Raw genomic sequence first — 25,687 nt, 5'->3', positions numbered from 1 at the left:
GTGATGAAACAAGGATGTAAGTTGAAAAGTGTTCAAAATGGAAAAATCAGATTGAATTGTAACTTTTAAAATGGCATTAAATTGTGAAGACTGAAGTAGAACAGAATTGTCTTCGCTTATACTCAGAAATGAACTTTTTGGCCTTAGGAACAACATGTAAGTGTGCAAAAACATTTTCTGTCTAAAAGTGTTTCATGCTTCTTTTTTGGTATTTTTAGTACTTTGTTAATGTGATGAAATAATTAGAGATTAATTAAAAATTTCTTTCTAGTTAATTGTTGACTTAATACTGCCAATATTAGAACTGCTAGGAGGAGGGTGCATGACTTAAAGCAAAATAGATGTGATCTCCTGAGACCACTGGAAATTAAAATTACTAACAAACACGCACAAGTCTAGTAACACTTACTTGGAAATTTCAGACACATCTATAATGTGCAGCAATCCAGTTTTCCAAGTTTTTTTCATCTGGTCTATCCAGATTTACTTTAGGTAGAGAAAGAAGAAGAATGTGCAGGGAAAGAAGTTGTAGGCATTTTATTTAGTTCAGTTCTACTTTTGCAATGTGAGGTAAAATGAGCTGGGTGTTGATTGATTCAAGTTATGGCATATGATAAAAATGTGTAAAGCATAATATTTACTATTAATCTTTTATTTATTCTCTTGATGCATTCTGTAACATAACTTGTTCCCCAATGAGTAGGAAGCAGGAGTTGGAAATGAGTAGTAAATTGCTTTAATTGGTTTTTGTTTATAATTTTGATATTGATATTACTATGGTCATAGCAAGAAGAAAAAGAAAGGAATAATCTCTGTTCCCAGAAATTCCCTTCCCTGAAAGTCATTCAGCTGGGTACTTTAAGGTTGGCCGTCTTCTAGTAGCTGCTTCCATTGCTCTTTGTAGGCAGAAAGCAACTTCTCCCAAGAGACAGGAACGCATAGACGCCTGTGCTGAGGCTGTCTGCACTGATGAGGAATGAGAAGATAAATATCAGAGGAGTCCTAATGCAGCCCTGTCACTCCCAGTTCTTGTTCTGAGTTTGCTTTGCCAGGAGCAGGAGGAGCTGGAGGCAGAGCAAGCAAATAGCTAACTTATCTGCTCTGGCAGCCTGTCTTTAACCTCAGGAAGCAGAAAATACGATTCCAAGAGCTGTAGTCTTTTCAGTGAGGTGACCTGGGATTTTCTGTAAAGTGGAAGGAAAAGCCGTCGCTTTGTCTGAAACGAGGAAGCCAGTCTGCAGCCAAGTGATAGAGTACCTGAATTTTTGTTTTCACTTTTTATGCAAGCCAATAGCGCTTTCCATATTAATAGTAAAATGTCCTTGACATTCTATAAGAACAAGTATCCAGATAAATTCTAACAACACCTCTGAGTCTGTTTGAATCTAATACGGCAATCTCTGTATTGGAAATAACTGGAAAGTACATAATGGTTGGAAATATGTTCCGATAAAATCCACGTAGTAGAGAGGGAGGAGTGACGCATAGATTTACAATGAATAAAGCCTTTTGAGTCAAATTTAGATGTTATTTTTAGATGCAGTAATTCCTTCAATTTTCAATTTTCCACATCCTTTGGCTTGATGTTGATCTTGTATTGCAAGACTTCTTTTTGAATTGAAGGAGACAAAATGGGCATTCTTGAGTAAGGTCATCGGCACTGTAGATGCTGGATGTTATTTATTGATATAATAAATATAATGCAAGCTCACATGCACTGCATTAGTGAGGCTTCCCGCCCTGAGGAAAGAAAAGCCCCCAAAATGGCACTGATGGGGAAATCACACTTCTATACTAGTATACTAGTTCACCTGCCCAGTCTGTTACTTCTTTCCCAGCCCTCACTCGCATCCCTGTTTTCAGCTGTAGGATCTTCTGTTGCTGAGAGCTCATGGCCCTTAGCTCTCTGCTGATACTTGCCCAGTGCGAGGGGTACCCAGCTGGGTGCTCCTGTGGGAGAGGGGCTGGTATGTCAGAGCTAGAGGAGGCTTAAGAAACGATCTGACCTCTGGCACTCTGGTAAAATCTAAGATACTCTTCTGTATCAGTGCGTATTTTCTTTTATGAATAAGCACGCTCATTTGCTTGCATTGCATCTGCATCCGCATCCGTTTTCCTGACAGGAAAGAAAGAACTAATCTGCCCTAGAACAAAATCAGAAAAATCCTTGTTACCAAGAATTGTGTGTATATTTTCCTGCTCACCCATATTTGGTGTTTTAGGATTTTTTTAATTAGTCTTTCAGAACTGCTGCAGAAAAATTTCATGTATGAACTTCAGCGCTTAAGTCCTCTAGACCTATTTTAAGAAAAATAGTCAGTGCTACTCCTCACTTAGAGCTGTTTGCTTCTAGTGAGCAGAATCTGAAGATAAACACACTCAAGGGGAACGCAGGGATAAACTATCCATTTTTAACAGTGAATATAGTTAACTACCAGAATGACTTGCTTTAGGCTTTGCTTGATTCTTGGTCTTTTGAATCACAGTTTTATAGTTTTCTCAAAGGGATGGTTCAGCTCTGACAGCAATAATTGCCTTAAGACAGGAACTTCTCTACCATTGTGTGACTTCTCCTGTGTGGGAGGTCAGGGGATGATAATGTTTCTTTCTGGCTTTTAGTTCTTTCCTCTGAGAATATCAATATTTCATGGATATAGAATTTAGACTTAAGCATCTGTGTGAGACAGAGAAGTGCAGAAACATTATTTATTTTGCAAAATGGTAGATAGGGGGGAAAAAAAGACTAATTTATGACTATAGCATAAAAGCAGTATTTCTGTGGGGTTTTTCACAGTAGTTATTCACATAACTATTAACTACAAAACCAAACGAAACTGTTACCGCATTTGTTTCAGTGGTTCATGGTATGCCATAAACTAGTCAGCTTCCCTTTTTGGTGTCTTTTTTAGCCTACTATAGAAGAGAAACTTTTTTTTTTTTTTAATTGAAAAGTACAGTTGAAACAATAAGTATTGAGAAGGAAACTGAGAAGAGGTTGCATCTCCAACTGTTGCTAATCCTCTAAAAGTATTTCCATGTGTCAGTAGCTCTACAATACAGACTGTGCCAATCATCATTTGACTCTGTGCCTGATCCGAGACCTTAACCATCATGTACTTCTGTTAGCACAGCATTCATGCACAGCTATCGTGCCCTATTTTATTGGGCACGGCACAAATGCAGGACAAGAAAGCAAGGATATTTCTGTCAAAAATAATCAGTAATGAATCATATGGCTGTACTGTCAACAACCTTTTCGTTGTTTGGTTTTAGAAATAGATCCTCCTGAGAGGACTAAAGACAGATTTCGCCTTTTCTTGTTATTTCTTCAGACTGCAGAAATAGCATTACATCTCTTTGAATTCTTCCCATACTGTTAAAAGGGAGGGGTTTTTGGTTGTGTGTTTTAGTTTTGTTTTGTTGTGTTTTGTTGTTAGTTTTTTTTTTTTTTTTAAAGGTACCATGAGAACTAGAAACAATTATGAAATAGAATTTCTGATTTCAAAATATAGTATTTCTGTAGAGGATGGATTTTGGAAGACTGTGAAGGTGGATAAGACAAAGACCTATGATCATGCCAGAGTAAAATTTCCATGTATAATTCTTGACAGTTAAGCCAACACGCCTAAAACTTTGAACCACCAAATCCCGCTTGAGTCCTATTAGTGGCACTGCATAGCTGGGTGGAAAAATTGGCAACAAGGGCAGCAGAGGGATCTACAGACTTAGTAAAACAATACTGTATTGCTTTTCATTGAGTTCACATTTAAATGTTTTCTTTTCAACTCTAATGGCAAAATAATTGTTAGTTAAAACAAATCCTTAGCTCTTGGAGAAGGCTATATCATAAGGTCTTCATTCACCAAAGCTGTACCTGATAAATATATTTTTTAAGACTTACAAACTTGAAGTCCTTTTCAACAAATCTTACATATTTGTGCAAATTGGGTGTTATTTTAATTAGATAATTGATAGATCATCCAGATTTAATTCTTTGTATTTTTGTAAGCATGGTTTTATGATCAAGGTGAGTACTGCCACATGCTCTACATCCTGTTCTGCAGATTTCAGTATTTTTGTAATCCTACCATTTACTTTTATTACAAAAATTATGGTATATTAAATATTATTGACTGTGATACCCACTCACCATGTAAGAATATGCTTTAGTTTCCCATCTAAAAATGCAGTGGCCTTATATTATATGCTGAGTGCTGATGTACAGATAATAAAAATCTCTCAATGTAAATTAGAGAAAATCACATATTGTATCTAGTAATTAGACCGGGGAAGAATTCATCCAGAAAATGAATTGCCAAGAAAAAGGAGAACGATGTAATTTTGTTTGTAAAAGAATCACTAGGGCTAAATCTTAAAACCAGGAAAAAAAAAATCTTGGTTCCTCTGGTATTCTAGAAAATGTTATGCTGCTAGCAGTGAGGATTACTATAAGTAGTGCTCTAGCTGAAAGTGGAGTTTGGTTTTATTTTTTTAAAGTGGTGGCCTTCTCTTTGTTTGTTCAACAAAGTGACACATTTTTTTACAGGGCAGTAGTTAAAGCAGCATTAAAGTGCCATTGACATCATCCAGTTACTGCACTGACTTGATTATATAACCTCTTTTGTGCAATTTTCATGCTCTGCTCTGTTTGAATGTTTTTACTATGCTGATGGCTGTTTTTCATTTCCTGCTGGGATGACCTTGAATAAAAAAAGAATAAGAATAAAGTAGACATAAGCAATGTAGTCTTGCTGGCATTTGCAGATCTTTTGTTCTGTGTTGAGAAACATAGTAGTTTGGCATTTATGGTATAGGTTATTTCTGCTGGGTAGTAATTAATCTTCAACAGTTAGAAAAAAAATAATGTTTTTCTCTTATTTTGTTCTTTTGAATTTGCCAATGGCAAAGGGATCCAGTTATGACAATTCCTACCTTATTAAAACATCTGAAGAGAGCTAAACAAATGATAAATAGAATGGTCATTCTTTAACTTAGATTATTAATTTAACCTGTTAAATCTAACAGATCTACAAATCCGTTAAATTGCTCCCTTTTTTTTTAAAGGAAAATAAAATTAACTAGTTTGCACTTTTTTCCAGATTCAGTATATATCATGCAGCAGAAGGAATTGTTATTTTTCTGTTTTGGCACTTCTTGTTGCCAATCAACATTTCATGACTAGACTTACAGATGAGTAAGAGAGTACATTGTCTTTCACATCTATGTCTTTTTCAGACTTCGTGTATCTCTCAGTATCAGAGCAGTTACAACAATTAGAAATCCATCCTTTGAAAGTAGCTTGCATTGTTCCTGCTGGTTCTTACCAAACCAAAGCCACTGCCTCCTTTTAATTTGTCAAAGTCATAAAGATTATATTACCATGCAATTTACAGTCACATATAAAGGAAAAGTTTTAGCTTTAAATAGTGTCTACCTTTGGGGCAGGGGGTGAGGCATGGGGCTTGTTCTGTTATGGTCCACACTTAGCATTTGAGGACCTTTCAGTTTTTAAGATGCTTAAGACAGTAGTATGCTTTCATATATTTCTATTTTGCTGCTGTGGTGATTTTACTTTTCTGAGGAAATATCTCTGAATTTAATTTCATTCATGTCCTAAATCAATGCTGAAGTACTGGTTAACCCTTGAAACAAGGTAATGAGATACTTACCTTCACTGCTAATAAAAAAAAATCAAGATTTTATTTCATTGGCAAATGTTTCACTATTTTTCTTTTTAATGAAGATTGACAATAGAATTCATTAATGTGTCAACATCATGTTTCAAACGTCAGTGTATTATATGACTATGTTGATTTCATCCACATTGCCTTTTTCTTGTCCAAAGCTAAAAGATACACAAATATTTTAAGTATGAAATCAGATGCTTTCAATATGATGGGCTAATGCAAATGCAGATCTTCTAAACATGAATTTAAATGCATTGTTCTATTTTGCCAATGGTAAATCTGATGCTTTGGCTTTATTCTGTCCTGATGGGTACTGTTTTTGGAGAAACGTGGCAGTCCTACTTTTTTTGGAATTCTTGTTGTTTGTTTGTTTCTCTTAGTCTGATTTTCATGTAGTGTTTCCATGAACGTATGAATGTGATTTATAATATATTATATCTGAGAACAGTACACTGGGAAAATAGTCCTCCAGAGCAAATTTAGTAATTTTTTGTAAGTGTAACACAGTGTTTGGTTTGTTCTGTTGATTACATCTAATATTATTAAGCAAATTAACATAATATTTTCATTTTTGGACAAGAAAAGGTTATTACAAATACTGGGAGATTACCAAATGATTAAAGTGATCTTCTAAAGTTCAGAAGTACAAGTGATGTGGAAGAGCAGATCTACTCAAAAAGTACTAAATAGGACATAGTCTCATGTCACAATTGTTTGGAGTTAGTAGAAACAATCAATGCTTGGTTAGACTAGCTACTTGTCCTCAGCCTCAACGGTAAAAACAGTAATGAATAAATGTAGTATTTAAAATTTATTCTTTAATCTGAGAGGGAAATAGGATTGATAGCTTATTTTTGCATTAACCTTTATCAAAACCAGGAGGCCCATAAACAGAAGATGAAATTACACATCGTGCCTAAAATTTTCTATTTGCATGTAGAGTTCTCCTTTCAAGTGGTTTTTAACAATAGAACACAGAGTGTCCAAAGCAAACTAAGTTATCTCCCTTACTTTAGTCAAAGATTTTGCCCATATCATTGTTTGGGAGGTGTGATGGTGATTCTAGCTGTTAAAGTTGGAAACTATTTCCTCATGTCATATTTTGTAAATCTTATTGTTATACCCTAGCAAATGAGCCTTCAGTTTTATTTTTGCTTTCATTTCCATCCTGCAGCCAGGAAGATGGGAGACGGATAACCAAAGTTCTGAATGTTTTCAGCTGTCTTTGCTCTTATGAAATACGTTATTTAAAGTTAGTGTTCTGAAAGCTTTTGCATTCGGGTTTAAGTGCACTATAATTAATTCATGGAAGACTGTATGTAGTAAAAAACTTGCATAACCTTGAAAAGTGGCAAGAATACTTGTAGTTGTGGTACTAGGTTTGAAATCTTTGTAATTGCAGCATTTCTGTCCAGTGTGAGAGACGTAGAGTTCTTTGCTAATGCCCTGACGGTGCTTTGCATACATACATTATGTTGACAAATAAGTGTTTTTAAGTAAATCATCACATTATACAGTGTTTCTATAACCATGTTAGAATTGGCTAGTTACATGTATATATAGAGTGAGTGATGGCTATGAAGGAAGCAGTAGTTTAACGTGTTATTTTTTGCTTTTCCTTTATTAAAGATCTTTAATATAATGGTTTTGTGCCATGATAATTTTTTTTTGACACAAAATAAAACTGAAAAAATGGAAAGCCATTTTGTATGTTCTCTCTATAGCAATGAAGAGCTCTCAGGAAAATCCCCCAGGCCTGGTGAAGTTGTAGGGTACCCAGTTTGCAGGCAGAGATGAGAAGGACGTGGCTGGGGTGGAGCAAGCAGAGGAGAAGAGGTGATCTCCTTCCCGCTGCTGTTCCTGCAATTCTTCATCAAGAATTTACCCATTTGCCCTGCTTACAACAACCCCTTTTCTATTTGCTGCTGCTTAGTGAGTGCTTGCTACTTGGCAGCAGATAGGTTATCATCAGTGACTGGGGCTTACTTGTTTTGACATTTAATATCCACAATGATCTTCAGGCTGCCACCTTTTGAGGTATGTGACAGGATTACACAATCTTGTCTTGGCAGCCCTACTTTTAATCAATTTTATTTAGAACAATTAATGATTTTTTCTCAGTTTGGTGGAGCAACAGAATCCTTACAAGTCAAACATATGCGAAAAGGAATCTGAAGTAAGATCATTAAAGTACACCAAGTCTAATCTTTTATAAAAGTAATGAAATGTAAAGCCTTAACTCTCCTCCCCATATCTTGTTTTCCAATAATTAGAAAACAAAAGAATAAATGAAAACTGTACTTACTTAAAGCTTCAGTTTTCATTTCAGTGCATGGTTTGTTCTGAGAAAAACAGTCCCTTCTCTAAGAGGGATTCCTGTATTTCAAACAGAGAAATTCTTTAATTGACTTTTCTTTTAAGTTGCTTGATGTTTAAGTTGGATATATTTGAAACCTGTATAGTTCGCTGTATATGCTTTGTGATGTTCATACTCCAAACATTTATAATGCCTTTTAGTATTTATCGCTTTATTTGTTTTATAAAATATATTTTGGAAACCTGCAATGAATTTATGTGCCCAAATATTGTCTTGCCCCATCAGGATGCATTAACAGGAGCCCCCAGTTTTCATTTCTGCACATTGTCAATGCAAACTTTAAGTAGGGCGTTCTGGAGCTGCCACGGAAGCATTGGATTGTACGGGACAGTAACAGCTGCATAATGTTCTTCAATATTTATATATTTAGAAGTTTTCACTGTGTTTAATTAGACAAAAGTATTGTTAAAAGTTAATTGTCAATGCTAAATTGGAACTATTATTAGTTTACTGTTAAGAATGGGCAGTTTAAAGAGGGGAGACTGATGGACACAGTTAGTTCAAATAAAGATTTTTATCAGGAACAGAATTTATTTTCTTCCAGACAAAAAGTGTCTACAACACAGCTCTCGTTTGCTCTGTCACAGAAAAGAAAGCATATGAATATTGTATTTATTTATATGCCACACATCTAGATCTTACAGATTTACATAAAACCTTGTTCACATAACGGCACATAGGAAGCCAGCTAAGCAACTGTGTATGTGCCCCCCGTTTGCCGCGTACTGCTCGGCACGCTTCCTGACCCACGGCTGATCGCCGTGCTGTGGGACCCTGACCGTTCCCAGCCGCTGGAATGCGACTCTCAGGGGTGTCCAATTGCTAAATTGTCAGCGTGCTCCCTGGCACGTTCTTGGCCCACGCAGCCTCGCGCTCTGCCGAACGTTTCCTGGTCGCGCTCCATGAATTAGCACAGCGCAGATGACACAGGGCCAGGAAAATGATCCTGAGAGTATTCAGTTTACTAGGCATCGTCGGCATGTTGTTTTGTATGTGTTGTTCAGGAGAGATGGAATGCTTCAAAGTGATGGGCTTAGCTTCTCTGGAAGTCTGTAAGGCTGAAGTGTATTTTTCCAACTTAAATCATTAAGCTGTGGAGCGTTGCAAGGAGGAGGAAAATGGTAGCCATTAATATTTAGGATGTTTTTGTGAACTGACAGAAAGACAAGATTTAGGGCTTTATGTAGAAGGGAAAGTTCATTTTTGTTGTAATGACTCTTATTTTTTTACATATGTTTATACATGTGGTTGTGTTTGAGAACGGGAACTAAGAGATAACACTGTTAGCAAAGTTTTGGGACATCAAGCAGAATTTCTCTGAAGGAAGATGCTTAGGTACCGGACCACAAACTAAGAGAATTCAATACAAGAAAGCAGCAGTAGCATACTCATCCTTAAAAGTATTATTATGTTGTCTAGGTGTAATTTTAAGGAGTAAATGTTTTCACTGTGAAACACATAATGAAGGAGACAATCTGAATTAGAAGTTAGGTGTACTAGATTTTTTATTTGAAAAACTGAGTGCATGACATTTAGGTTTGGATTATTATGCAAAAGTTACTACATTACCCTAAGATCCCATGCCATCATCATAGATGTTTGCATAATTTTTATTGATTGTTTCCTTTATTATTTAGAGATTAGGAAGGGGAAAAATAGCAGTCAGCAACTGGGGTGGACTCCCTCAGTCCGTTGTTTTAACCTTTTGGTGCAGTCTGGCCAGCCAGTGGAAGTCAGGCTCGCTGAGCCCCGAAGCACAGCATACAGCCAGGATGCTGTCAGTTTGTAAGAGCAAAATGGGGGACAACGAAAAAGGTGAAAGAGAAATGAATAGGGAGGGAACAGGCTTTTGTGAATAAAAGGTCATATGGCAGCGTGGTTGGGCAGGAAAGAGTCTGGAAAAAAAAGGAATAAGAAACCTCACCGTGCTGATGAACCGCATGTTATTTCAGCAACACAAAATGTCTTCGAAGATCTGGATCATAATGGCCTCGCTTGAGCTACCTATACTCATTTTTCAGTCTAACACAGTCCTCATTCCTGCTGTCCATTCTCCGAGGGGATGTTTCTCTGCGCTCCAGTTGCTGTTACACTTTTGCTCTGAGCTCTTCTCCTGTCCCCTGAAATGTGGTCGGTTCTCATAAGATGGACACAGGGTCTGTACCATAGGAGGATGACATTTCAAACCTGTGAAATGGTGCTCCTGTTTAGTACAGAGTATTTTTTTTTTCTACAATGGTATGGCAGTGGTGACTGAGGCTTTTTAATTTTTTTTTTTCATCATCTACTGAAGCCTTGATTGGCTTTGAAAGAACTGCTGGCTGTCTGGTTCTTCCCTGTCTCCTTGCTGTTCACTTAATTATTTCCACTTCTCAGGGATTTACAACTTCAGGCTTGTTTTTAACCTCGAACATCTTCCAGAATATTTGCAGTCACTCCAAATTTGCCAACATCTGCAAACTTAATAAGCTTATTTTTTCTTCTACCAACCTTGTCTTGTTTATTTAATTTATTTAAATATTTAATACCTTATGGCAGATTTCTGCCCAATTCTGTTTGATACAACCTTTCAGTTCAATAACTAGTCTTTGCTTATCCTCTTTTTCCCTACCAGTTGAACACTTGGTTTACAGAGATTTCCTCTAAACCATATTTCTCTGGTTTGTTTATGCGAATGGCCTGTATCAAAACCCTTAAACTCATGTGGCATGTAGGGCCACAAAAATGGTCAGAGGGATTCAACACCTCTGCTAGGAAGAAAGGCTGAAAGAGCTGGGGTTGTTCAGCCTGGAGAAGACAAGGCTGCAGGGTGACCTTATTGCAGCCTTCCAGTACTTAAAGGGGGCCTACAAGAAAGATGGGGATAGTCTTTTTAGCAGGCCCTGTAGTGATAGGACAAGGGGTAATGGTTTTAAACTAAAAGAGGGTAGATTTAGACTAGATATAAGGAAAAAAAAAATTATGATGAGGGTGGAGAAATACTGGAACAGGTTGCCCAGAAAGATGGTAGATGCCCCATCCTTGGAAACATTCAAGGCCAGGCTGGATGGGGCTCTGAGCAACCTGATCTAGTTGAAGATGTCCCTGCCAATTGCAGGGGGATGGACTAGATGACCTTTAAAGGTCCCTTCCATCGCAAAGCATTCTATGATTCTACGATGATTCTATGTATGCAATGTACACTCTATTTCCTTTATCCACTTGGCTTATTATCCTGTTCTATAAGGAAATTAAGACAGTTTGACGGAATTTCTTCTTGAGGAATCTCCAGTGGTTATGACTTAACAACATACAAGAAATACCTCATAAAGTATAATTATATTAATGTAGAGAACAAAAGAGATTGTGTGTGTTTTATTTTGAGCAGCGCTTGTGATCTGCCTCACTCTTTATTTTCAGGGATTTTGTGCTGAAAAATTAATGAAAAAAACTTCAAGTTAACACTTAGAAGTGTTACTTCCTTTAAAGAAGAAGCTCCCCTTTGAAGGAATATACTGAAATCACAATCCTACATGTTAGTAACATTAACATTGTTTTTTCTCAAATTTGAATGTAATTGTAGTGCTAACATTAAACAAAACATATAATTAATCTTTATAAAAATGTATTGTTGTCATCATAGCTTTCTATGAAACATATTACTTAGAGATACCAAATGCACTGGGCTCTAGAGGAAAATTTCGGTGCTGTGTTTTATTACAGCTCTTTTTTTAATACCTTTATGCAGAATGAAAATGAATGGGTAGGGTTTCAAACATGATGTATTATTTAGTCCTAACAACTTCATATGAGAAGGGCAGTAGTATCAGGAGTTGGGATAAAATGACTGTACGCAGCAATAGTAAAATAATATAAATTATTTTGATTGGTGTTGCTAATCCCTAGTTATCCTAGTGTGTTACAGCAGAATGGATTTGACACATCAAAAGGGTGCTCATTTAGATGCTGATTCAGAGGACTGGCTCCTTCATTGCATTCATGAAAGTTACATACGTATCAGCTTTGCTTCACTGTAGGGAATAGGCTTGCTTTTCATATGGACGAACCTATATTCTTTTATATCTAGAAAGACATTCTGCATTCTGTCTATGCCTACTTTGGGTAAAGATTTGTTTTTAATTGTGGAACTTGGAAAAAAAAAAGAATTTGAGAAGTCTCATGTTGTTTAGGAGCTAAATATTGGTAGTGGTAATGGTATTTTGAGGCTTTTGAAAAATACTCAATTTTTAATATTCCATTCATGAATATTGGGTTTTTGCATTTTTGATTATTTTAATCAAAATTAAAATGCTTCCTTGAAACACAATAAACTTTCAGATAATCTAGAAAAAGCTCTCAGTGAAGTGGAATGTCATGTCCAATGATGTTTACAGAGGGACCTGCTGTATCTTCTCTCAGTGCGCACTGTGGCATTCAAGGCTTGTTTAGAAAATCTTGGCATCCGAGATTCAGTGACTCATAGGCAGCATCTCTTTCTCATCTGGGACGTGTGTTTCGTGTGTGTGATAAGTGAGTATTTCTTGTGTGAGCAATGAACAAAACATAACGCTGTTTAGCTATAACTAAAGAAGGTGCTTTTCTAAAGAACAAATTCAAGCTATGACAAATTCTGTGCTTCTAAATCTGGAAATCCTTACTTCAGCTGGGAGTTGAGTAAGGGGGCTGTCCGTCATGTCTATAGGCAGTTTAACTACATATCTAAATAAGGGATAGCAGTTTGCATCCCTCATTTATTCCAGCCACTGATCAAATATTTTGGTGGAGTGTAATCCAAACAAAACCACATGTCTAATCCTTTCCTTACAATGAACAGTAGGCCACATCCTAAAACACTTACATAGAAAAAGTCCTTCTGAGGCCATTATCCCAGAGCTGAATAAGCCCTGATGGGCTGATTCATGAGGAATGATGCTTAAGTATGTACTGCGCAAGACTTCAGGTGCCTATACCCCGCATTACCTGTAACCTCAGCCACTGGGGTTATATGGGATTAGTATGCAGCTGACTTTTTGTCTGCTTTTCTGTGTTTCCTTTGACTAAATACCAAATTCCAGAGAGACTTCTTGATAACATATTACCTGTTAAAATGCAGTGCATATTTATGTTTTAATTAGGTATGGTTTTGGTGCCAAGATTGAAGGAAGGACAGTGAAATAAGTGTGATCAGTCTTTCAGATTTTACTTACTTTCTGTTTGCTTCCCTTCTGTTCACTTCCCAGAGTCTATAAGGTCTTGGTGTCCTTGGTCTGCTGCTAGGGAAGAGGGCAGACCTGCTGCCCTCCTTCCTTTCCCCTGGTTCCACTCTTTCCTCACAGTCCCTCTCTCACCTGTGTGGCCTCCCAGGAAACCCAGTCAGTTTGCTAATCAGGCAGAAAATTATTCCCTGTTTTGTTTTGTTTTTTTTTTTTTTTTTCCTTGGGTTTATTGCTAGTCCAGACAAGTTTCTGAGCCACTCAGAATACGAAAGCCAAGTGTGAGCAAGCAGCAAGACGGTGCAACTTGGAGCCAGGGAAGGAAAGGGGATGGGCAGGGGTGGAAAATGCTGCCGCTTCTTTCAGCAGGAGAGAGGTGTGAGACTGGCACAGCTGGGGTGCCTCCCCACATCCACGGGCCTCTGCCACCTCACTCCCTCTCCCTGCTTGCTTTGCAGCACCTTGCTTGAGAAATTGGAGTTTCCCTCTTCTTGGAGAAGCTCTCATTAAGCTATGGATATAACAGGAAATTGAAGATGGTAAAAATGTATCAAAAAGTAAGAGAAAATAAATAAGAAAATCAATAGCTTCATGCAGCTGGATTTATAGGTTTTAGAAGCGGGCCAGCATAAGGCACTTAAGCCTTCTTACTCAAAAGAGAAGAATGGAGTAGCTTAAAAGTCTTGAAAGTTGTCTCTTTTTTCCTGAGTTTTTTTCTGATCCCAGTTTTTCTCTATCTGTTTCACTGTATTATTTACAAGTAACTTTTAAAATACAAAGACAGTTCAATTTAGTGAAATACAATTCAACATCCTGTTACAAGATGCTTCACTGTGGAAGAGAACATCCTTCATGACCATATGTTCAACTTAAATACAACCTTCAGCACTGAGTGCTGAGGCTGGATTTGGTCAATCCTCTGCTTCAAGTTGTCAAACAGTGTTCGGATTTGGTTTGCCTTCTTCTTTGGTCAAAAGCTATAGTTTATGGACAGAGACTGGTCACTGTGGTCACAAAAGACTTGTACTTAGTTCAGTTTTTCATATGAAAAAATATGCAGATTTTTTTTATAACATGTTTCTTTTTCTTTATTCTACAGAGACCTAAGATTTAATAGGATTAAAGAAATCCAGCCTGGAGAGTTTAGACGGCTTAAAAACCTGAATACACTGTAAGTTACTTTTCAACCCTAAGGCCCTTTCCTCTTTTGATTTAATATGATTAATTTGATGATGTGCCAAATTTGCTCACTCTTCACAGCTAAGTAGTCTCACAACTTTCAGCTGTAGCATTTACACAGGTGAGAGAGTGAGGTTTAGGCCCAAGGGGCTGCACCAGGGGAAGTTTAGGTTGGATATTAGGAAAAACTTCTTCACCGAAAGAGTAGTCAGGCACTGGAACAGGCTGCTCAGGGAAGTGGTTGAGTCTCCATCCCTGGAGGTATTCAAAAGAAGGGTAGACGTGGTGCTTGAGGATGTGGTTTAGTGGTGGACTTCGCAGTGCTACGTTGACGGTTGGACTCAATGATCTTAAAGGTCTTTTCCAACCCTAACGATTCTATGATTCTATTAAAATAATAAAGGAAATTATTTACATCGTGATGTTTTATTAACATTCTTTAATTGGAAATATGAAAAATACAGAACTTTATAATTTTTTCCAAATTGTGCTAAATTACTTTGTTGGAATATCACATAATGAATCATGGAGTTAAAACAAAGCTGTTCAAAGGCTCAGATGTGCAAATGTGTTGCAGTTTAAAAATATTTGACAAACTCTAATGTTTTGAACTTTCCTATTCTAATGTGTTTGCCAGGACTGCCAGAAGTTGGACAGCTTTTTTTCCTGCTGAGCTTCCTTTTACAGACTTCTCTGTTACCATCTACATTTGTGAAGGCCATGTTTTCTAAAAAACTTTTTATAAACCCATAATGCCAATAGTATGTGTATTAAAGTTTTAACTTAGTATCTCCTTTGTCATTCCTTCAAACATCACTTTTGAACAGATGCATGCATATTTCTCTTCTCTACTGTATTAGCAGACATGAGGAGGAATTATGATGTACAGTTATTCTTACTTTTAAATGTACGTAACTTATGATTGCAAATTTGACTGTTTTCTAGAACACAAGTAGTGTGTGAACTGAAATAGAATACAGTGATATCAGTGAGCTTTGGATCGTTACTATCTATTTATTCTGAAAGCACATAACAAAAAATGTATTGAGACATCTTGTACTGTATATTCACACCAGAAGAAATGATAGGACTTTCCCCCAAAAGTATATTGTCCAAATCTGTGCTACCAAAACATTTTTACTAGCTATCCTTACTCCCAGTCACCTTTGATCATACCTCTGGAGTTGATCCCCAGTTTTGAATTACAGTTTCTGTCAGATATCCAGCCTCAAGTTTTAACTGTTCAAACAACTGATCTGAGATCCACAAGTACTAAATAAAGACAGGATTCATTAAGTTTGGATTCCCTTCTCTTCACAAAACCACTGCATGAGAGATGAGTGTAAATCTGTGAGTACAGACTGTTGTGTTCCTGTATGATGTAAAGGGCCCAGTACACAGAATATCACTAAGAAACATCTAGGAGAAGTCACTTGTCACTTCAATGCACGTGTTAATGTCAAATTTTTGTTAATGTCGAATGTATCAATTTCAACCATCTGTGTTGACTTGGGACCAGGATTTTTTTTTTTTTTTTTCTTTATCTTCATTTCAGATACCCATAAAAAGCCACATAATTTCAGGTTTTAGACTTATTTATTTATTTATTTATTTCTGTCTAATTTTTTTAGTTTTCTCCTGCAAGGTAGTGACTGAGCAGCTGTAAACATGTCACTTTTTTTTTCTTATAAGTTACTGTTAGGGAAAAAGCTTTTTGTTATGTTATTTTTTAAGTTTTCTTTTTAATGCTACATTTACATCTGCTGTTACGCATTTTGGTTTTTTCCCTACTGTTCATGTATGTTAAAATAAACAGCTGTTTATTTCTCTTTATAGGCTTCTAAACAACAATCAAATTAAAAGAATACCGAGTGGAGCATTTGAAGACCTCGAAAATCTGAAATATCTGTAAGTTAAATGAATGTTGGTTTTTGCATCAATATGTAGCTGAACTTCTTTAGTAGGAAAGTGTTTTAATCTGAGATTGTGTCTTAATCTGACTATCTCAGGAGATAAACTGTTTTGAATATCTGTGAAAAGAATTTATGGTGTGGGGGCAACTGTTGAATGTTTCTATAAGATGCTTTGAGATTTGCTAATATAAGACTGTGATATCTGTAGGCAGTAGATTTTAAAAGACTTACTAGTTTCTGTTTACTGTATGCAATGGAAAAGATAATTTAAGAAGGGATATGTTTAAACGTTTAGGTCACCTCTGTAAAGGTTCACTGAAACATACAAGTTCATACAAGTACTTTTTTAAGTTTGTTTTTTGAAAAGTGGTTTGAAAGCTAGTCCAAGGTTTGTGTTTACAGAAGCTTGTAACATGTAAGCTTTTTAACTACTCCTAAATTGTTCACTGAATGCAGTATAAATTCGTAAGAGAAAAATCAAGTTAAACATAAAATAGAAAAGTACCTTTATGATTGGCTGTAAGGTCTGTGTCTTCAGGCAGCCTGCGTATTTTAAGAATAACTCCTTCCATTTTTAACAAACATACCAAGTGTATTAATTGTCTGAATAAACAAAAGGCATCAAAAATTGTTATTTTTATCTGCAAAAAAGGCTTAAGTTAAATAGTAAGCCGTCATGGATTCTCAGCTCTAGTCACTGGAGTTCACCTTATGTAGCGTCATGCAGAAGATGGTGTCTTGGAGCATTGATCATTGCTGGAGTTCAGTACAGAAAAAAATGGTCGCTTTGAGATTTCATGGTTTTGGAAGCAATTCAGAAGCTTAATTTTCTATCTAGTTTTCAAGAATACAGCCTGAATAGCTCTAAGGAGGTGGGAAAAAGGAGGAAAATAAAAATCACTTAAATCTGTGCAGACACATTACCCGTTTTTCCATGCTGTGTTTGATTACATTTCATGATCTCCTTTTTATGTGTATTGGCTTTCAGTAATAAAATTGTTTAAACTATATACAACTGGAGGAAAAAGAATACTGAACAGACTGTCCCCAGTGAATTATTAAAGTCCATGATGATTGTATTTGTTACAAGACACGGTTATATAGTGGATCTGGTAGTGCAGTACGTAAGGTCTACTAATTCAGGGTGGCTAAGCTTCTTTCCATAGTCAGCAACTGTGGAGAAATACTGCTTGGTTCTTAGTAGTTCTTTATTTTCACACGCTTGCCTTTGCCTAGCTGTAGTAAACCTGAGATAAAACTCAACTATGCACTCTGTTCAGTTCAATAAAAGAGTGAAAAGAGATAACTGAACTATGATTTGTTTGTTTTGATATACATGTAGTAATGTTTATCTATATATTGTTGAGAGGAAGATCTTTTCCTTTTCCTCTTGTTCCCTGGAAAATTTGAATATGAAGTACAATGTGGTAGTTCATTTAGCTGCAGAGAGCTCTTCTTTAAAGCCATCCCCTGTTTTGCCTAAATAAACTTTAAGATCTTTTTGCCTATTTCAGTGGCTGTGATATAAATGTTTAGCCTTAAACTGTACAGCCTTAAAGTTATAAAAATGCTGGTGCTGGTCAGATATCAATACAGAAGGCTCAAATGTACCAAATAAATACAATTCAGCTGTGAAAATGTTAGCTGAGTAAGTACATGCTAAGTGTATTCTATGGAACAAAGGAAACAAAACAGACTACTTTTTCCCAATAGGATGAACTGAAGTAGAAATTAGGGGGATGGAAACTGTATTATTTATTAAAAGTCAAAAATATTGTTCAGAATTTAATATTATATACCCAAATCATCTGGAATATTTGAGGCTTTGAATGGCCTGATCCTATAGGTATTTGCAAACCTAACTTGTATTGTCGTATTTCATAAAATGAGATCATTAGTCCATGATGTTATTTGTGTTCTTATGAGAACTGAAGTACTGGATTGAAGATAGTTCTGAAAATGTATAATTCACTGAGTAATTTTAGAAAACCTGTCATTTCTCAGTGGCTTTGATTTAGCAAAATACAAGTATATGTAAGCATAAAATATATAACTATTAGTAAATATAATTATATAAGTGCATATAAAATTATTTGTAAATATATAGTTATATATAAAATATGTAACTGTGAGACATAATACAATATTAAAAAAAAAAAAAAAGCCAGTGTCTGAGAGAGAGATGTCAAGGCCTATTCCTGTACCTCTGCTGCAGTTTTTGGTCTTTTAGACCATACTTTTTCCAGCAAGTCTCAAAGAAGCCCTGGGATTTTCAAATGCTTCTTTGTACTGTTTGTTTCTGAAATTGAGCTTAGAGTTTTATGAGGTATATATGTTCTCAGAATTGTCTGTCTGGAGAACAGATTTTGATAGCGTAATAATATTTTCTCAATGTTCTGTGCATTAAAAACATTCATCATTGTAAAAGTTGGTTCTTACATTATAAAAAGAAAATTATTTCGATATGATTTTTGAATCTTATTTTTTAGGATTATTTGTTTTCTTATTCTTTACGTAATTGAAATTTTGCCAGTTCTATAAACAGTTTTGCATGATCTTGCTGCGCTCTTTGTGGTAATAATTTGTCTTTGATTTCATATACTAAAAGTTGGAAAGAAGTAGATGTCATTATTATTGTTTTGCTATGAAACTAAGAGGACACTTTATCTTTCTGCCTTTGTGCTTTTCTGTCTGTCTGTCTTATTTCATATACCTTAGTGTTGGCAATATGGTTCTTTAATAAGAATCAAAAAGGCAATAGTAGCTTGGACTCCATAATATAGTTTCTTTCCGCACTTCAGTGATTCTATATAAGTTTTTTTGGTCATATGGTCCCCCTTCTGCAAAGGACAATGTAAACAGCCCTGTCTAAAATAAACTTTAAAAAGTTGTCTTCATATGAGCAAAATAGTTGGTAACCTGTTTGTAATTTGTTTTTCCTGATACAAGATGTATATGTATACATGTTATATATGGTATACTGAATATATATTTAATTGACTTCCCGTGAGTTATTCAATTTACTGACTAGAGGTGGTAGTACAGAAAGATGAGAAGGAAAAGCTTCCCAACCCTATAATATAGATGCAGGCAGATTTTTGGAAACTGGGTAGGATAATCCTTCCTGATCCTGAAAGTCAACAGTTTAGTCTCTCAGAGAGAAGGTAATTGGGAACTGAAGGTAGACACACATTACAGTCTTAACATGTAGGATATTAGAAGATTTGGAATCAGTGTGGAAAAAAAATGAGGTTAAGATAAAAAGAAAGAATTTGGGGAGGGATATGGAAAAATATAAAATATAGATTAGCAATTACAAAGAGCTTTCCAGATAAAGAGAAGGTACTTGATATTTACAGAGCAGTAAACCAGAAGCGAGTGTGAAGGAAGTGAAAGAAATAAAAATGAAGAATGAAAATTACTTTGGCAGCAACACTGAGACATGTTCACTTAGTAAGAAATGGAGAGGTGAGGAATCAGACGTGGCAACAGTGCAATAAGCAAACGATAAATGGAAATTAAGACTGTATGAAATGTATCAGCTCTGGAAATACTAAAAGGGAACATGCAAGATTTGTTCTGCATTTGGTGAATGAAGTAATAGTGGTAGAAGATACATTGTAGGCTTGCCAAAGTGCGGAGATGCTCACCTCACCTTTCCAGAAACGGGATTAGGTCACGTTTCCTTCTGTGCTTTCTGCCACCATTGCTGTCATGGTCATGTTACTTTTTCCTTTGAATACCTCCTGTGAGTCCAGATCTCATCTCTTTGCAATTCATGTTGCCAATTCCACCAACTGTCTTTTTTATGTTTCTATATAAATGTCTTTACTATATTTGTTTACATGACAGGTTTTACTCTGCACTGCCTGATATTGCCAATACTTTGAACATTTTTTTTCTCTTGTTCCAAACAAATATATCTGGACCTTGCTTTCCTTAAATCGCATGACTTGTACTACAGTCCATAAAAAACAATGACTATACTCCTAGGGGATCTATTAAACTTTTTAATTAAAACTACTTTTTTCTAATTTTCTGATAACTGGTTACATATTTTTTTGGTCATTTCCCAAGTGTATGACCAGTGCCTCTGGCCTCTATCAGCCTTGCTTGCATTTCTGGAAAGAGCTTTTTTTTTTTTTAACTCTTCTGAAGGCAGTTAGTAGTAATTGCCAGAAAATAATGTAATGTCTTAATAGAATATATCCCTTGCCATCTTAATCCAATGTTTATTCAGCCTTTCAAAAACTCTAATGGTTCAGTTGTGTAATAGAGCTTTTAGGTAAATCAAATGATAAAATACTTTGTCCATAATTATACTTTAAATCAGTTTTCTGGTAATGTGACTGAGATACGTTTTGAGATTTTTTTTTTTTTTTTTTTTTAGTGCAACGTTTGCAAAGTTTCACTTGTTAGGCACAGTAGCATTTTAGAAAGACAAATATTTTTTGTGAGTGCTACTTAGTTGTATTTTGTATTCTGTCATTTCTCTCTTCATTAGGCAAATATATATATTTTTTTTTAATCTTTCTGTTAATATCCTCAAGGAAACATCTACACAACTAAATGAAAGTACGGTTAACACATCTGTCACAGGACATATGTTTTTGTAGCCTTGGGTTGCTGGGCTTTCTCTGTGGAGGGAGGACATGATGGACTGAGGTCAGTTGAGTATCCTGCAGCTTGAGAGTTTTCTGATCAACATGGAAAAAGTTGCAGTTTAAAGTTGAATCCCAAATAAAGTCCTGCCACAGTGGCTTGGTATGGTGGTAAAAGTCTGCAAAACTACAAAGTCATCATCTCAGTCTTCCTCTAGCCCACCCTTGTTCTTCACTCTGCCTTACTTTGTCTGCAGAAAGTAAATAAAAGCTACATCAGTGATTCCAGTAAAACTTTTTTTTTAAATTGGATTAATTAAAACTTCTTGAATAAAATTCTTCAAATACCCACAAGAGATACTTAACTGAGGTCAATTATTAAAAGCATCTTAGCCCACTGTGGTTCACTGGTCTGAGCAGAAGTTTGGCACTCAGAGGAATAAGAGGCATTTCCAAACTGCCAAGTGAAGTGTATTAAGAAAGGTAAATAACACTTTGACTGTTCAGTCTTTGAAATTTTCTAAGGAGTGAGAAGAAATGGTGCATGTAAAATTCTCCCTGGAAAATAAGATAGGAAATGAATATCATACAGAGAGGAAAATTAAGGAGAGACAAAATTGTAATGACTATGATCCTCAAATGAATTGGTAATATTTGAATAACTGTGAAATGATATTTTTTGCAAATAGAATAAAAACCAATTCCACATCTAAAATAAGTGTAATATACCTATTCTCTCTCCTTTAAATTATTTTTTAAGTTTTTACAGTCATTTCACATGACAGTATTTTTTTTTCCAGTTTAATTTGTTCAGAATTTTGAGCATTTAAAAAAACCTCACAAATTTTTCCTTATTAGTTATTTTGTTATTGGAGGAACTCTGCTTTTTGTTCAGATGGATGTCTATGTTAGTTAAGCATACCTGAGTCTCTGTATATTCGTGTGTTGGAATCTCAGCAAGCAGTACATTGGAAAACTAAATTTAGACTCAAGGGAAAGATACAGCTCCATATTGTTCCCCAGAGTTGTCATGAGGCAAACGAGATGCCTACAACTTTTCGCCTTATTGTGAAATGTTGCCCTTTGTCAAGGCAGTGTAAAAACTCCCACCAGCTCCAGCAGAGCCAGTATTTTACCTGTTGCATCAAAAGAAGTTTGCAATATTTCCAGTAAGCTACTGAAAACTGTAATAATAGAAAAGCCAAAACTACTACTACTAAAATGCCTGCTAATAAAGCCATTTGTGATCCAAAGTGTCTTCATCCTTTTTTCATAGAAATCCATGCCTGATTAACTGAATTTCAAACTGTTTGTCAAATAATTGTGAGAAAGTTCTTACTGCGAACCTTTTCCTAACCTAACACAAAAAAAAGAGTGTCTGACACTGAACCCCAACAGTATTTTCATTTGCTGCCTCCATGCAGAAACTGCAGTCATCAGCTAAACTGTGTGATTTTTTCCAACACCTCACTAAACCATCCTTACTGTTAAAAGCATGATGAATATGAGCACATACACTGATCAATCCTGATTTATTTTTATTCTGTAGAAAAGGTATAGATAGCACATGTGAACATACTGGTACTCTGCATATGTTTATTCTGTTTATATTAATAGAGTATCAATGTGGACCTAATGTCCATCTTCTACACAGTGATAAAAACAAATATACAATGCTGTTTTATGGATGCAATACCAATATTCTAACTTGTATTTTTTTGTAAATATTCAAAAGGTGACACAGGCAGAGTTATAGAAATTCTCACTGTTTGTTCTCCAAGTCTGGTAAAAAGACTAATTTCATCATAATTTGAATATTTGTACCAGTATCCAGATGAGATATTTTAAGGAAAGTAAGAAGCCAATGGCATCCCCGGTGTGTTCTGGTGAAGGCATTTCTGATGCAATTCTGTCCCATTAAGTTGAATTTATTCTGACTTTTGGCAAGCCCATCAAGAAACTGAGGGGCAAAGAAACAGTAAGTAATAACAGTGAGCACTGGGCAGCCCAAACCATCCGGGTGACAGCCACAGGGCCTACAAGGCCCCAGACTTTTGCCTTTCCTGGCAAACATTTGGGATGAAATCTCAATGACAAAGTATTTTTATGTGTATGTGTTTAGTTTTTGTTTTGTATTTTTTTTTCTAATATGTAGTTGGAAAACCGTCTTCATGTGTCAACTTAATTCTTCTTTTCCACCTTCATGTAGCTCTTGTTTGTGTACTAATATTACTGATTGTTTCTTGTTTCAGCTATTTGTACAAGAATGAAATCCAGTCAATTGACAGGCAAGCATTTAAAGGACTTGCCTCTCTAGAACAACTGTAAGTGCCTTTTCTCTTCTGTGCTGTCATCTCCATGGTTCCCCTGCAGAGGAAAAGTGCACGCCTTGATCCATACATCCTGCCTGCATGCTCTGCATGTCTGCACTCCCTGGGTTGTTAGGCAGAGGCCCCCATAATCATCTGCATGTGGAAAAACAAAATCGATCTCTGTGTCAAATTCCTCATTTCTGTGTTTGTCTTTTATTTGTGATTTGCATTCCCGGAGTTCCTATACATTGTTACATAGCTTTGACGGAGAAGAAGCATTATTGTGGAAAACATTGAAAACTGATGTGTATTGCTTAGAGAGAGATTCTGATTTAATTTTTGTAGGTTTTATAACATTGCAATTCCTTTGACTGCAGCGGTTACTTTGTTTTATGCCAGCATAACTAAAGCTGAATTAGTCTCTTGAAGTTTAACCTAGTTTTGTTATATTTTAAAACAAGAAGAGATTTTAAAATGAAAACCTTACTACTACTGATACGTGTTAATCATTGCCATATAGAGATGTTTAAAAAGTAAGAAAGTTCATTGTTTGTAATGTAGATGTTTCAGTAATGTCTTCTAGAAACATTGATTAAAATCATACTCCTTTTCCTGTGTAATGGCTGAAGAATAATTTCTATTGAAAAAGACTGAAAAATGCAGTCATTAGCGTGACAAAAACTGGTTGTGTTGATTCCATTAAGCTTAACCATATTTTGTTTTATAATCAGAAAGCATTGCTATACATTCATTGTGGTAATGTTTAGAAAAACAGAAAGAGCTGTAAATACATAACTATTTCAAAGTTTGCCTGCCTAATAACAGTACTAGACCAATGAGTTTTGTAGCATATAAATTTTGGGGGCGGAACATCTTTTTTCTAGGACCAATGTAAATTTTGAAACTCCTGACAGTTACCAGTGTATTATAAATTTTCTATGTTATGTACCAGCTTCCTTGTTACTATAAACCTCTAGTGGATATTAGTGGACGCAGTGTGTATCTGAAATCAAATGACACTTCAGATGGGTACAAAATCATACAAGCTCATTTTAGAGGGCAATAGATGCCTTTTGAAGGAAGAGCTTCTATACAAAACAGAAGTGATACTTATAAAACATAGGTAAATTGTCATTTGTTTCCTTAATGCCTTTCTCTTCCTCCTAGTCTAGAAATGATTACTGCAGCATATTGGCAGCAACTGGTAGGGCTTACTTGCATGCTAATAGCACTTATTTTCTGTGTAGAACTTTAAATATTGAGGTTCATTTATTGAATTACTAATTCTTTCAAAATAATATTCTTCCATATGCCACAAACCTGATAGTGCTGCAAGTGGCAACAGTTGTCCTTTTTTCTTTTGCGCTGTTTCCTGTTGATCTATGTTACGACTGAAAAACATAGATCACTTTGGAATATTAACACCTTCTGAATGTACTTTTCCACTAGAGTGCAGTTAAGTCTCTCTGCCTGCAGTGATAGCACACTGTATCAGCGTAAGCTCTAACTGGAGACATCAACATCAACATTAATCTGTATGAAATTAAGTTTTAAACAAGGTTTGAGTTTCATCTCTAGCTGGGAAATACGGAAACGGAGCGGGGCACAGTGACTGCCCTTGTGTCATGGCATCAGTTGCCACAGGCAGTACCTACGGCTCGTCTGGTGAGCTGCCGGGGAGGGTTGATGCCCTGCTGGGTGCACATCAGAAAGCTTACTTCTTTTAGAGCCCTTCTCCTGGGCAGATCTTAAAAAGAAGGTTCACCAGGCGGGAAAATGGGAGCACAGGCCAGTGGCAGGCCTGGAAATAAATTTAATGGAGGGTATTCATTGAGATTTAGAGTTTATGAGAGATTTGTCATTTATGCATCTTTAGCATAAAAGTAGTCTACAGGGTCTGTTTTATCACGTTATCTTTGGAGAAAGACTGTGTTCACAAGACAAAAGTTAGTCTTTGTGAACAAGTTCCCAAGTCCTCTAACTTCAGTTTGGGACTGTACTGACTACTCAGTTGATGTTTCTGCATTTGAGGCTTCTGTGGCCTCAAGTTATCAAACACATTTTGCTACTGGATGTGACCACTGAGCAAAATGCTCTTCTCAATGCTCAGCAGAGTTCTCGGAAGTAGATGCTGTGGTCCATATCTTGATTCACAGTAATTTATTCTACTCCAGTGGAGAAGAATGAAACTGATAGTTGCTTTGTAAAAAAAAAAAAAAAAAAAAAAAAACAACAAACTGACCAGCAAAGCAAACGCTTTTCTGTTTCATTTTTGTTGTTGTTGCTCTTTTGAGAGAAACTGTAAATATAGTTTGATTTAGGAGGCCTGTTGCATGTATAAGGGAAGAAAAAACCCACTATTTACTGTGGCTCATGGGATCCTTCTCAAACCTCTGCGGCAGAATTCTTAGCTGCTGATGTAGTAG

The 25,687-nt window shown here is 36.0% G+C and overlaps 1 protein-coding gene across 2 annotated transcripts in view; it reads left to right on the top strand.

Annotated features, from left to right (window-relative positions):
- Window positions 1-25,687, top strand: part of PXDN (peroxidasin) — a 90,132-nt gene that overhangs the window by 14,657 nt on the left and 49,788 nt on the right. The window contains exons 2-4 of one of the 2 annotated variants that reach the window (XM_087775652.1): window positions 14,356-14,427; window positions 16,272-16,343; window positions 23,202-23,273. In XM_087775652.1, coding sequence (XP_087631778.1) covers window positions 14,356-14,427; window positions 16,272-16,343; window positions 23,202-23,273 — 216 coding nt within the window. The remainder of the gene's footprint in view (window positions 1-14,355; window positions 14,428-16,271; window positions 16,344-23,201; window positions 23,274-25,687) is intronic. The other variant, XM_087775653.1, reaches the window with a different exon arrangement.

This window comes from Nipponia nippon, unplaced genomic scaffold, assembly GCF_047370975.1.
Source record: "Nipponia nippon isolate SJK-2023a ecotype South Korea unplaced genomic scaffold, ASM4737097v1 scaffold_4, whole genome shotgun sequence".
Lineage (NCBI taxonomy): Eukaryota > Metazoa > Chordata > Aves > Pelecaniformes > Threskiornithidae > Nipponia > Nipponia nippon.
The sequence above is the reverse complement of the archived record's forward strand: the minus strand, read 5'-3'. Positions and strand labels throughout refer to the sequence as shown.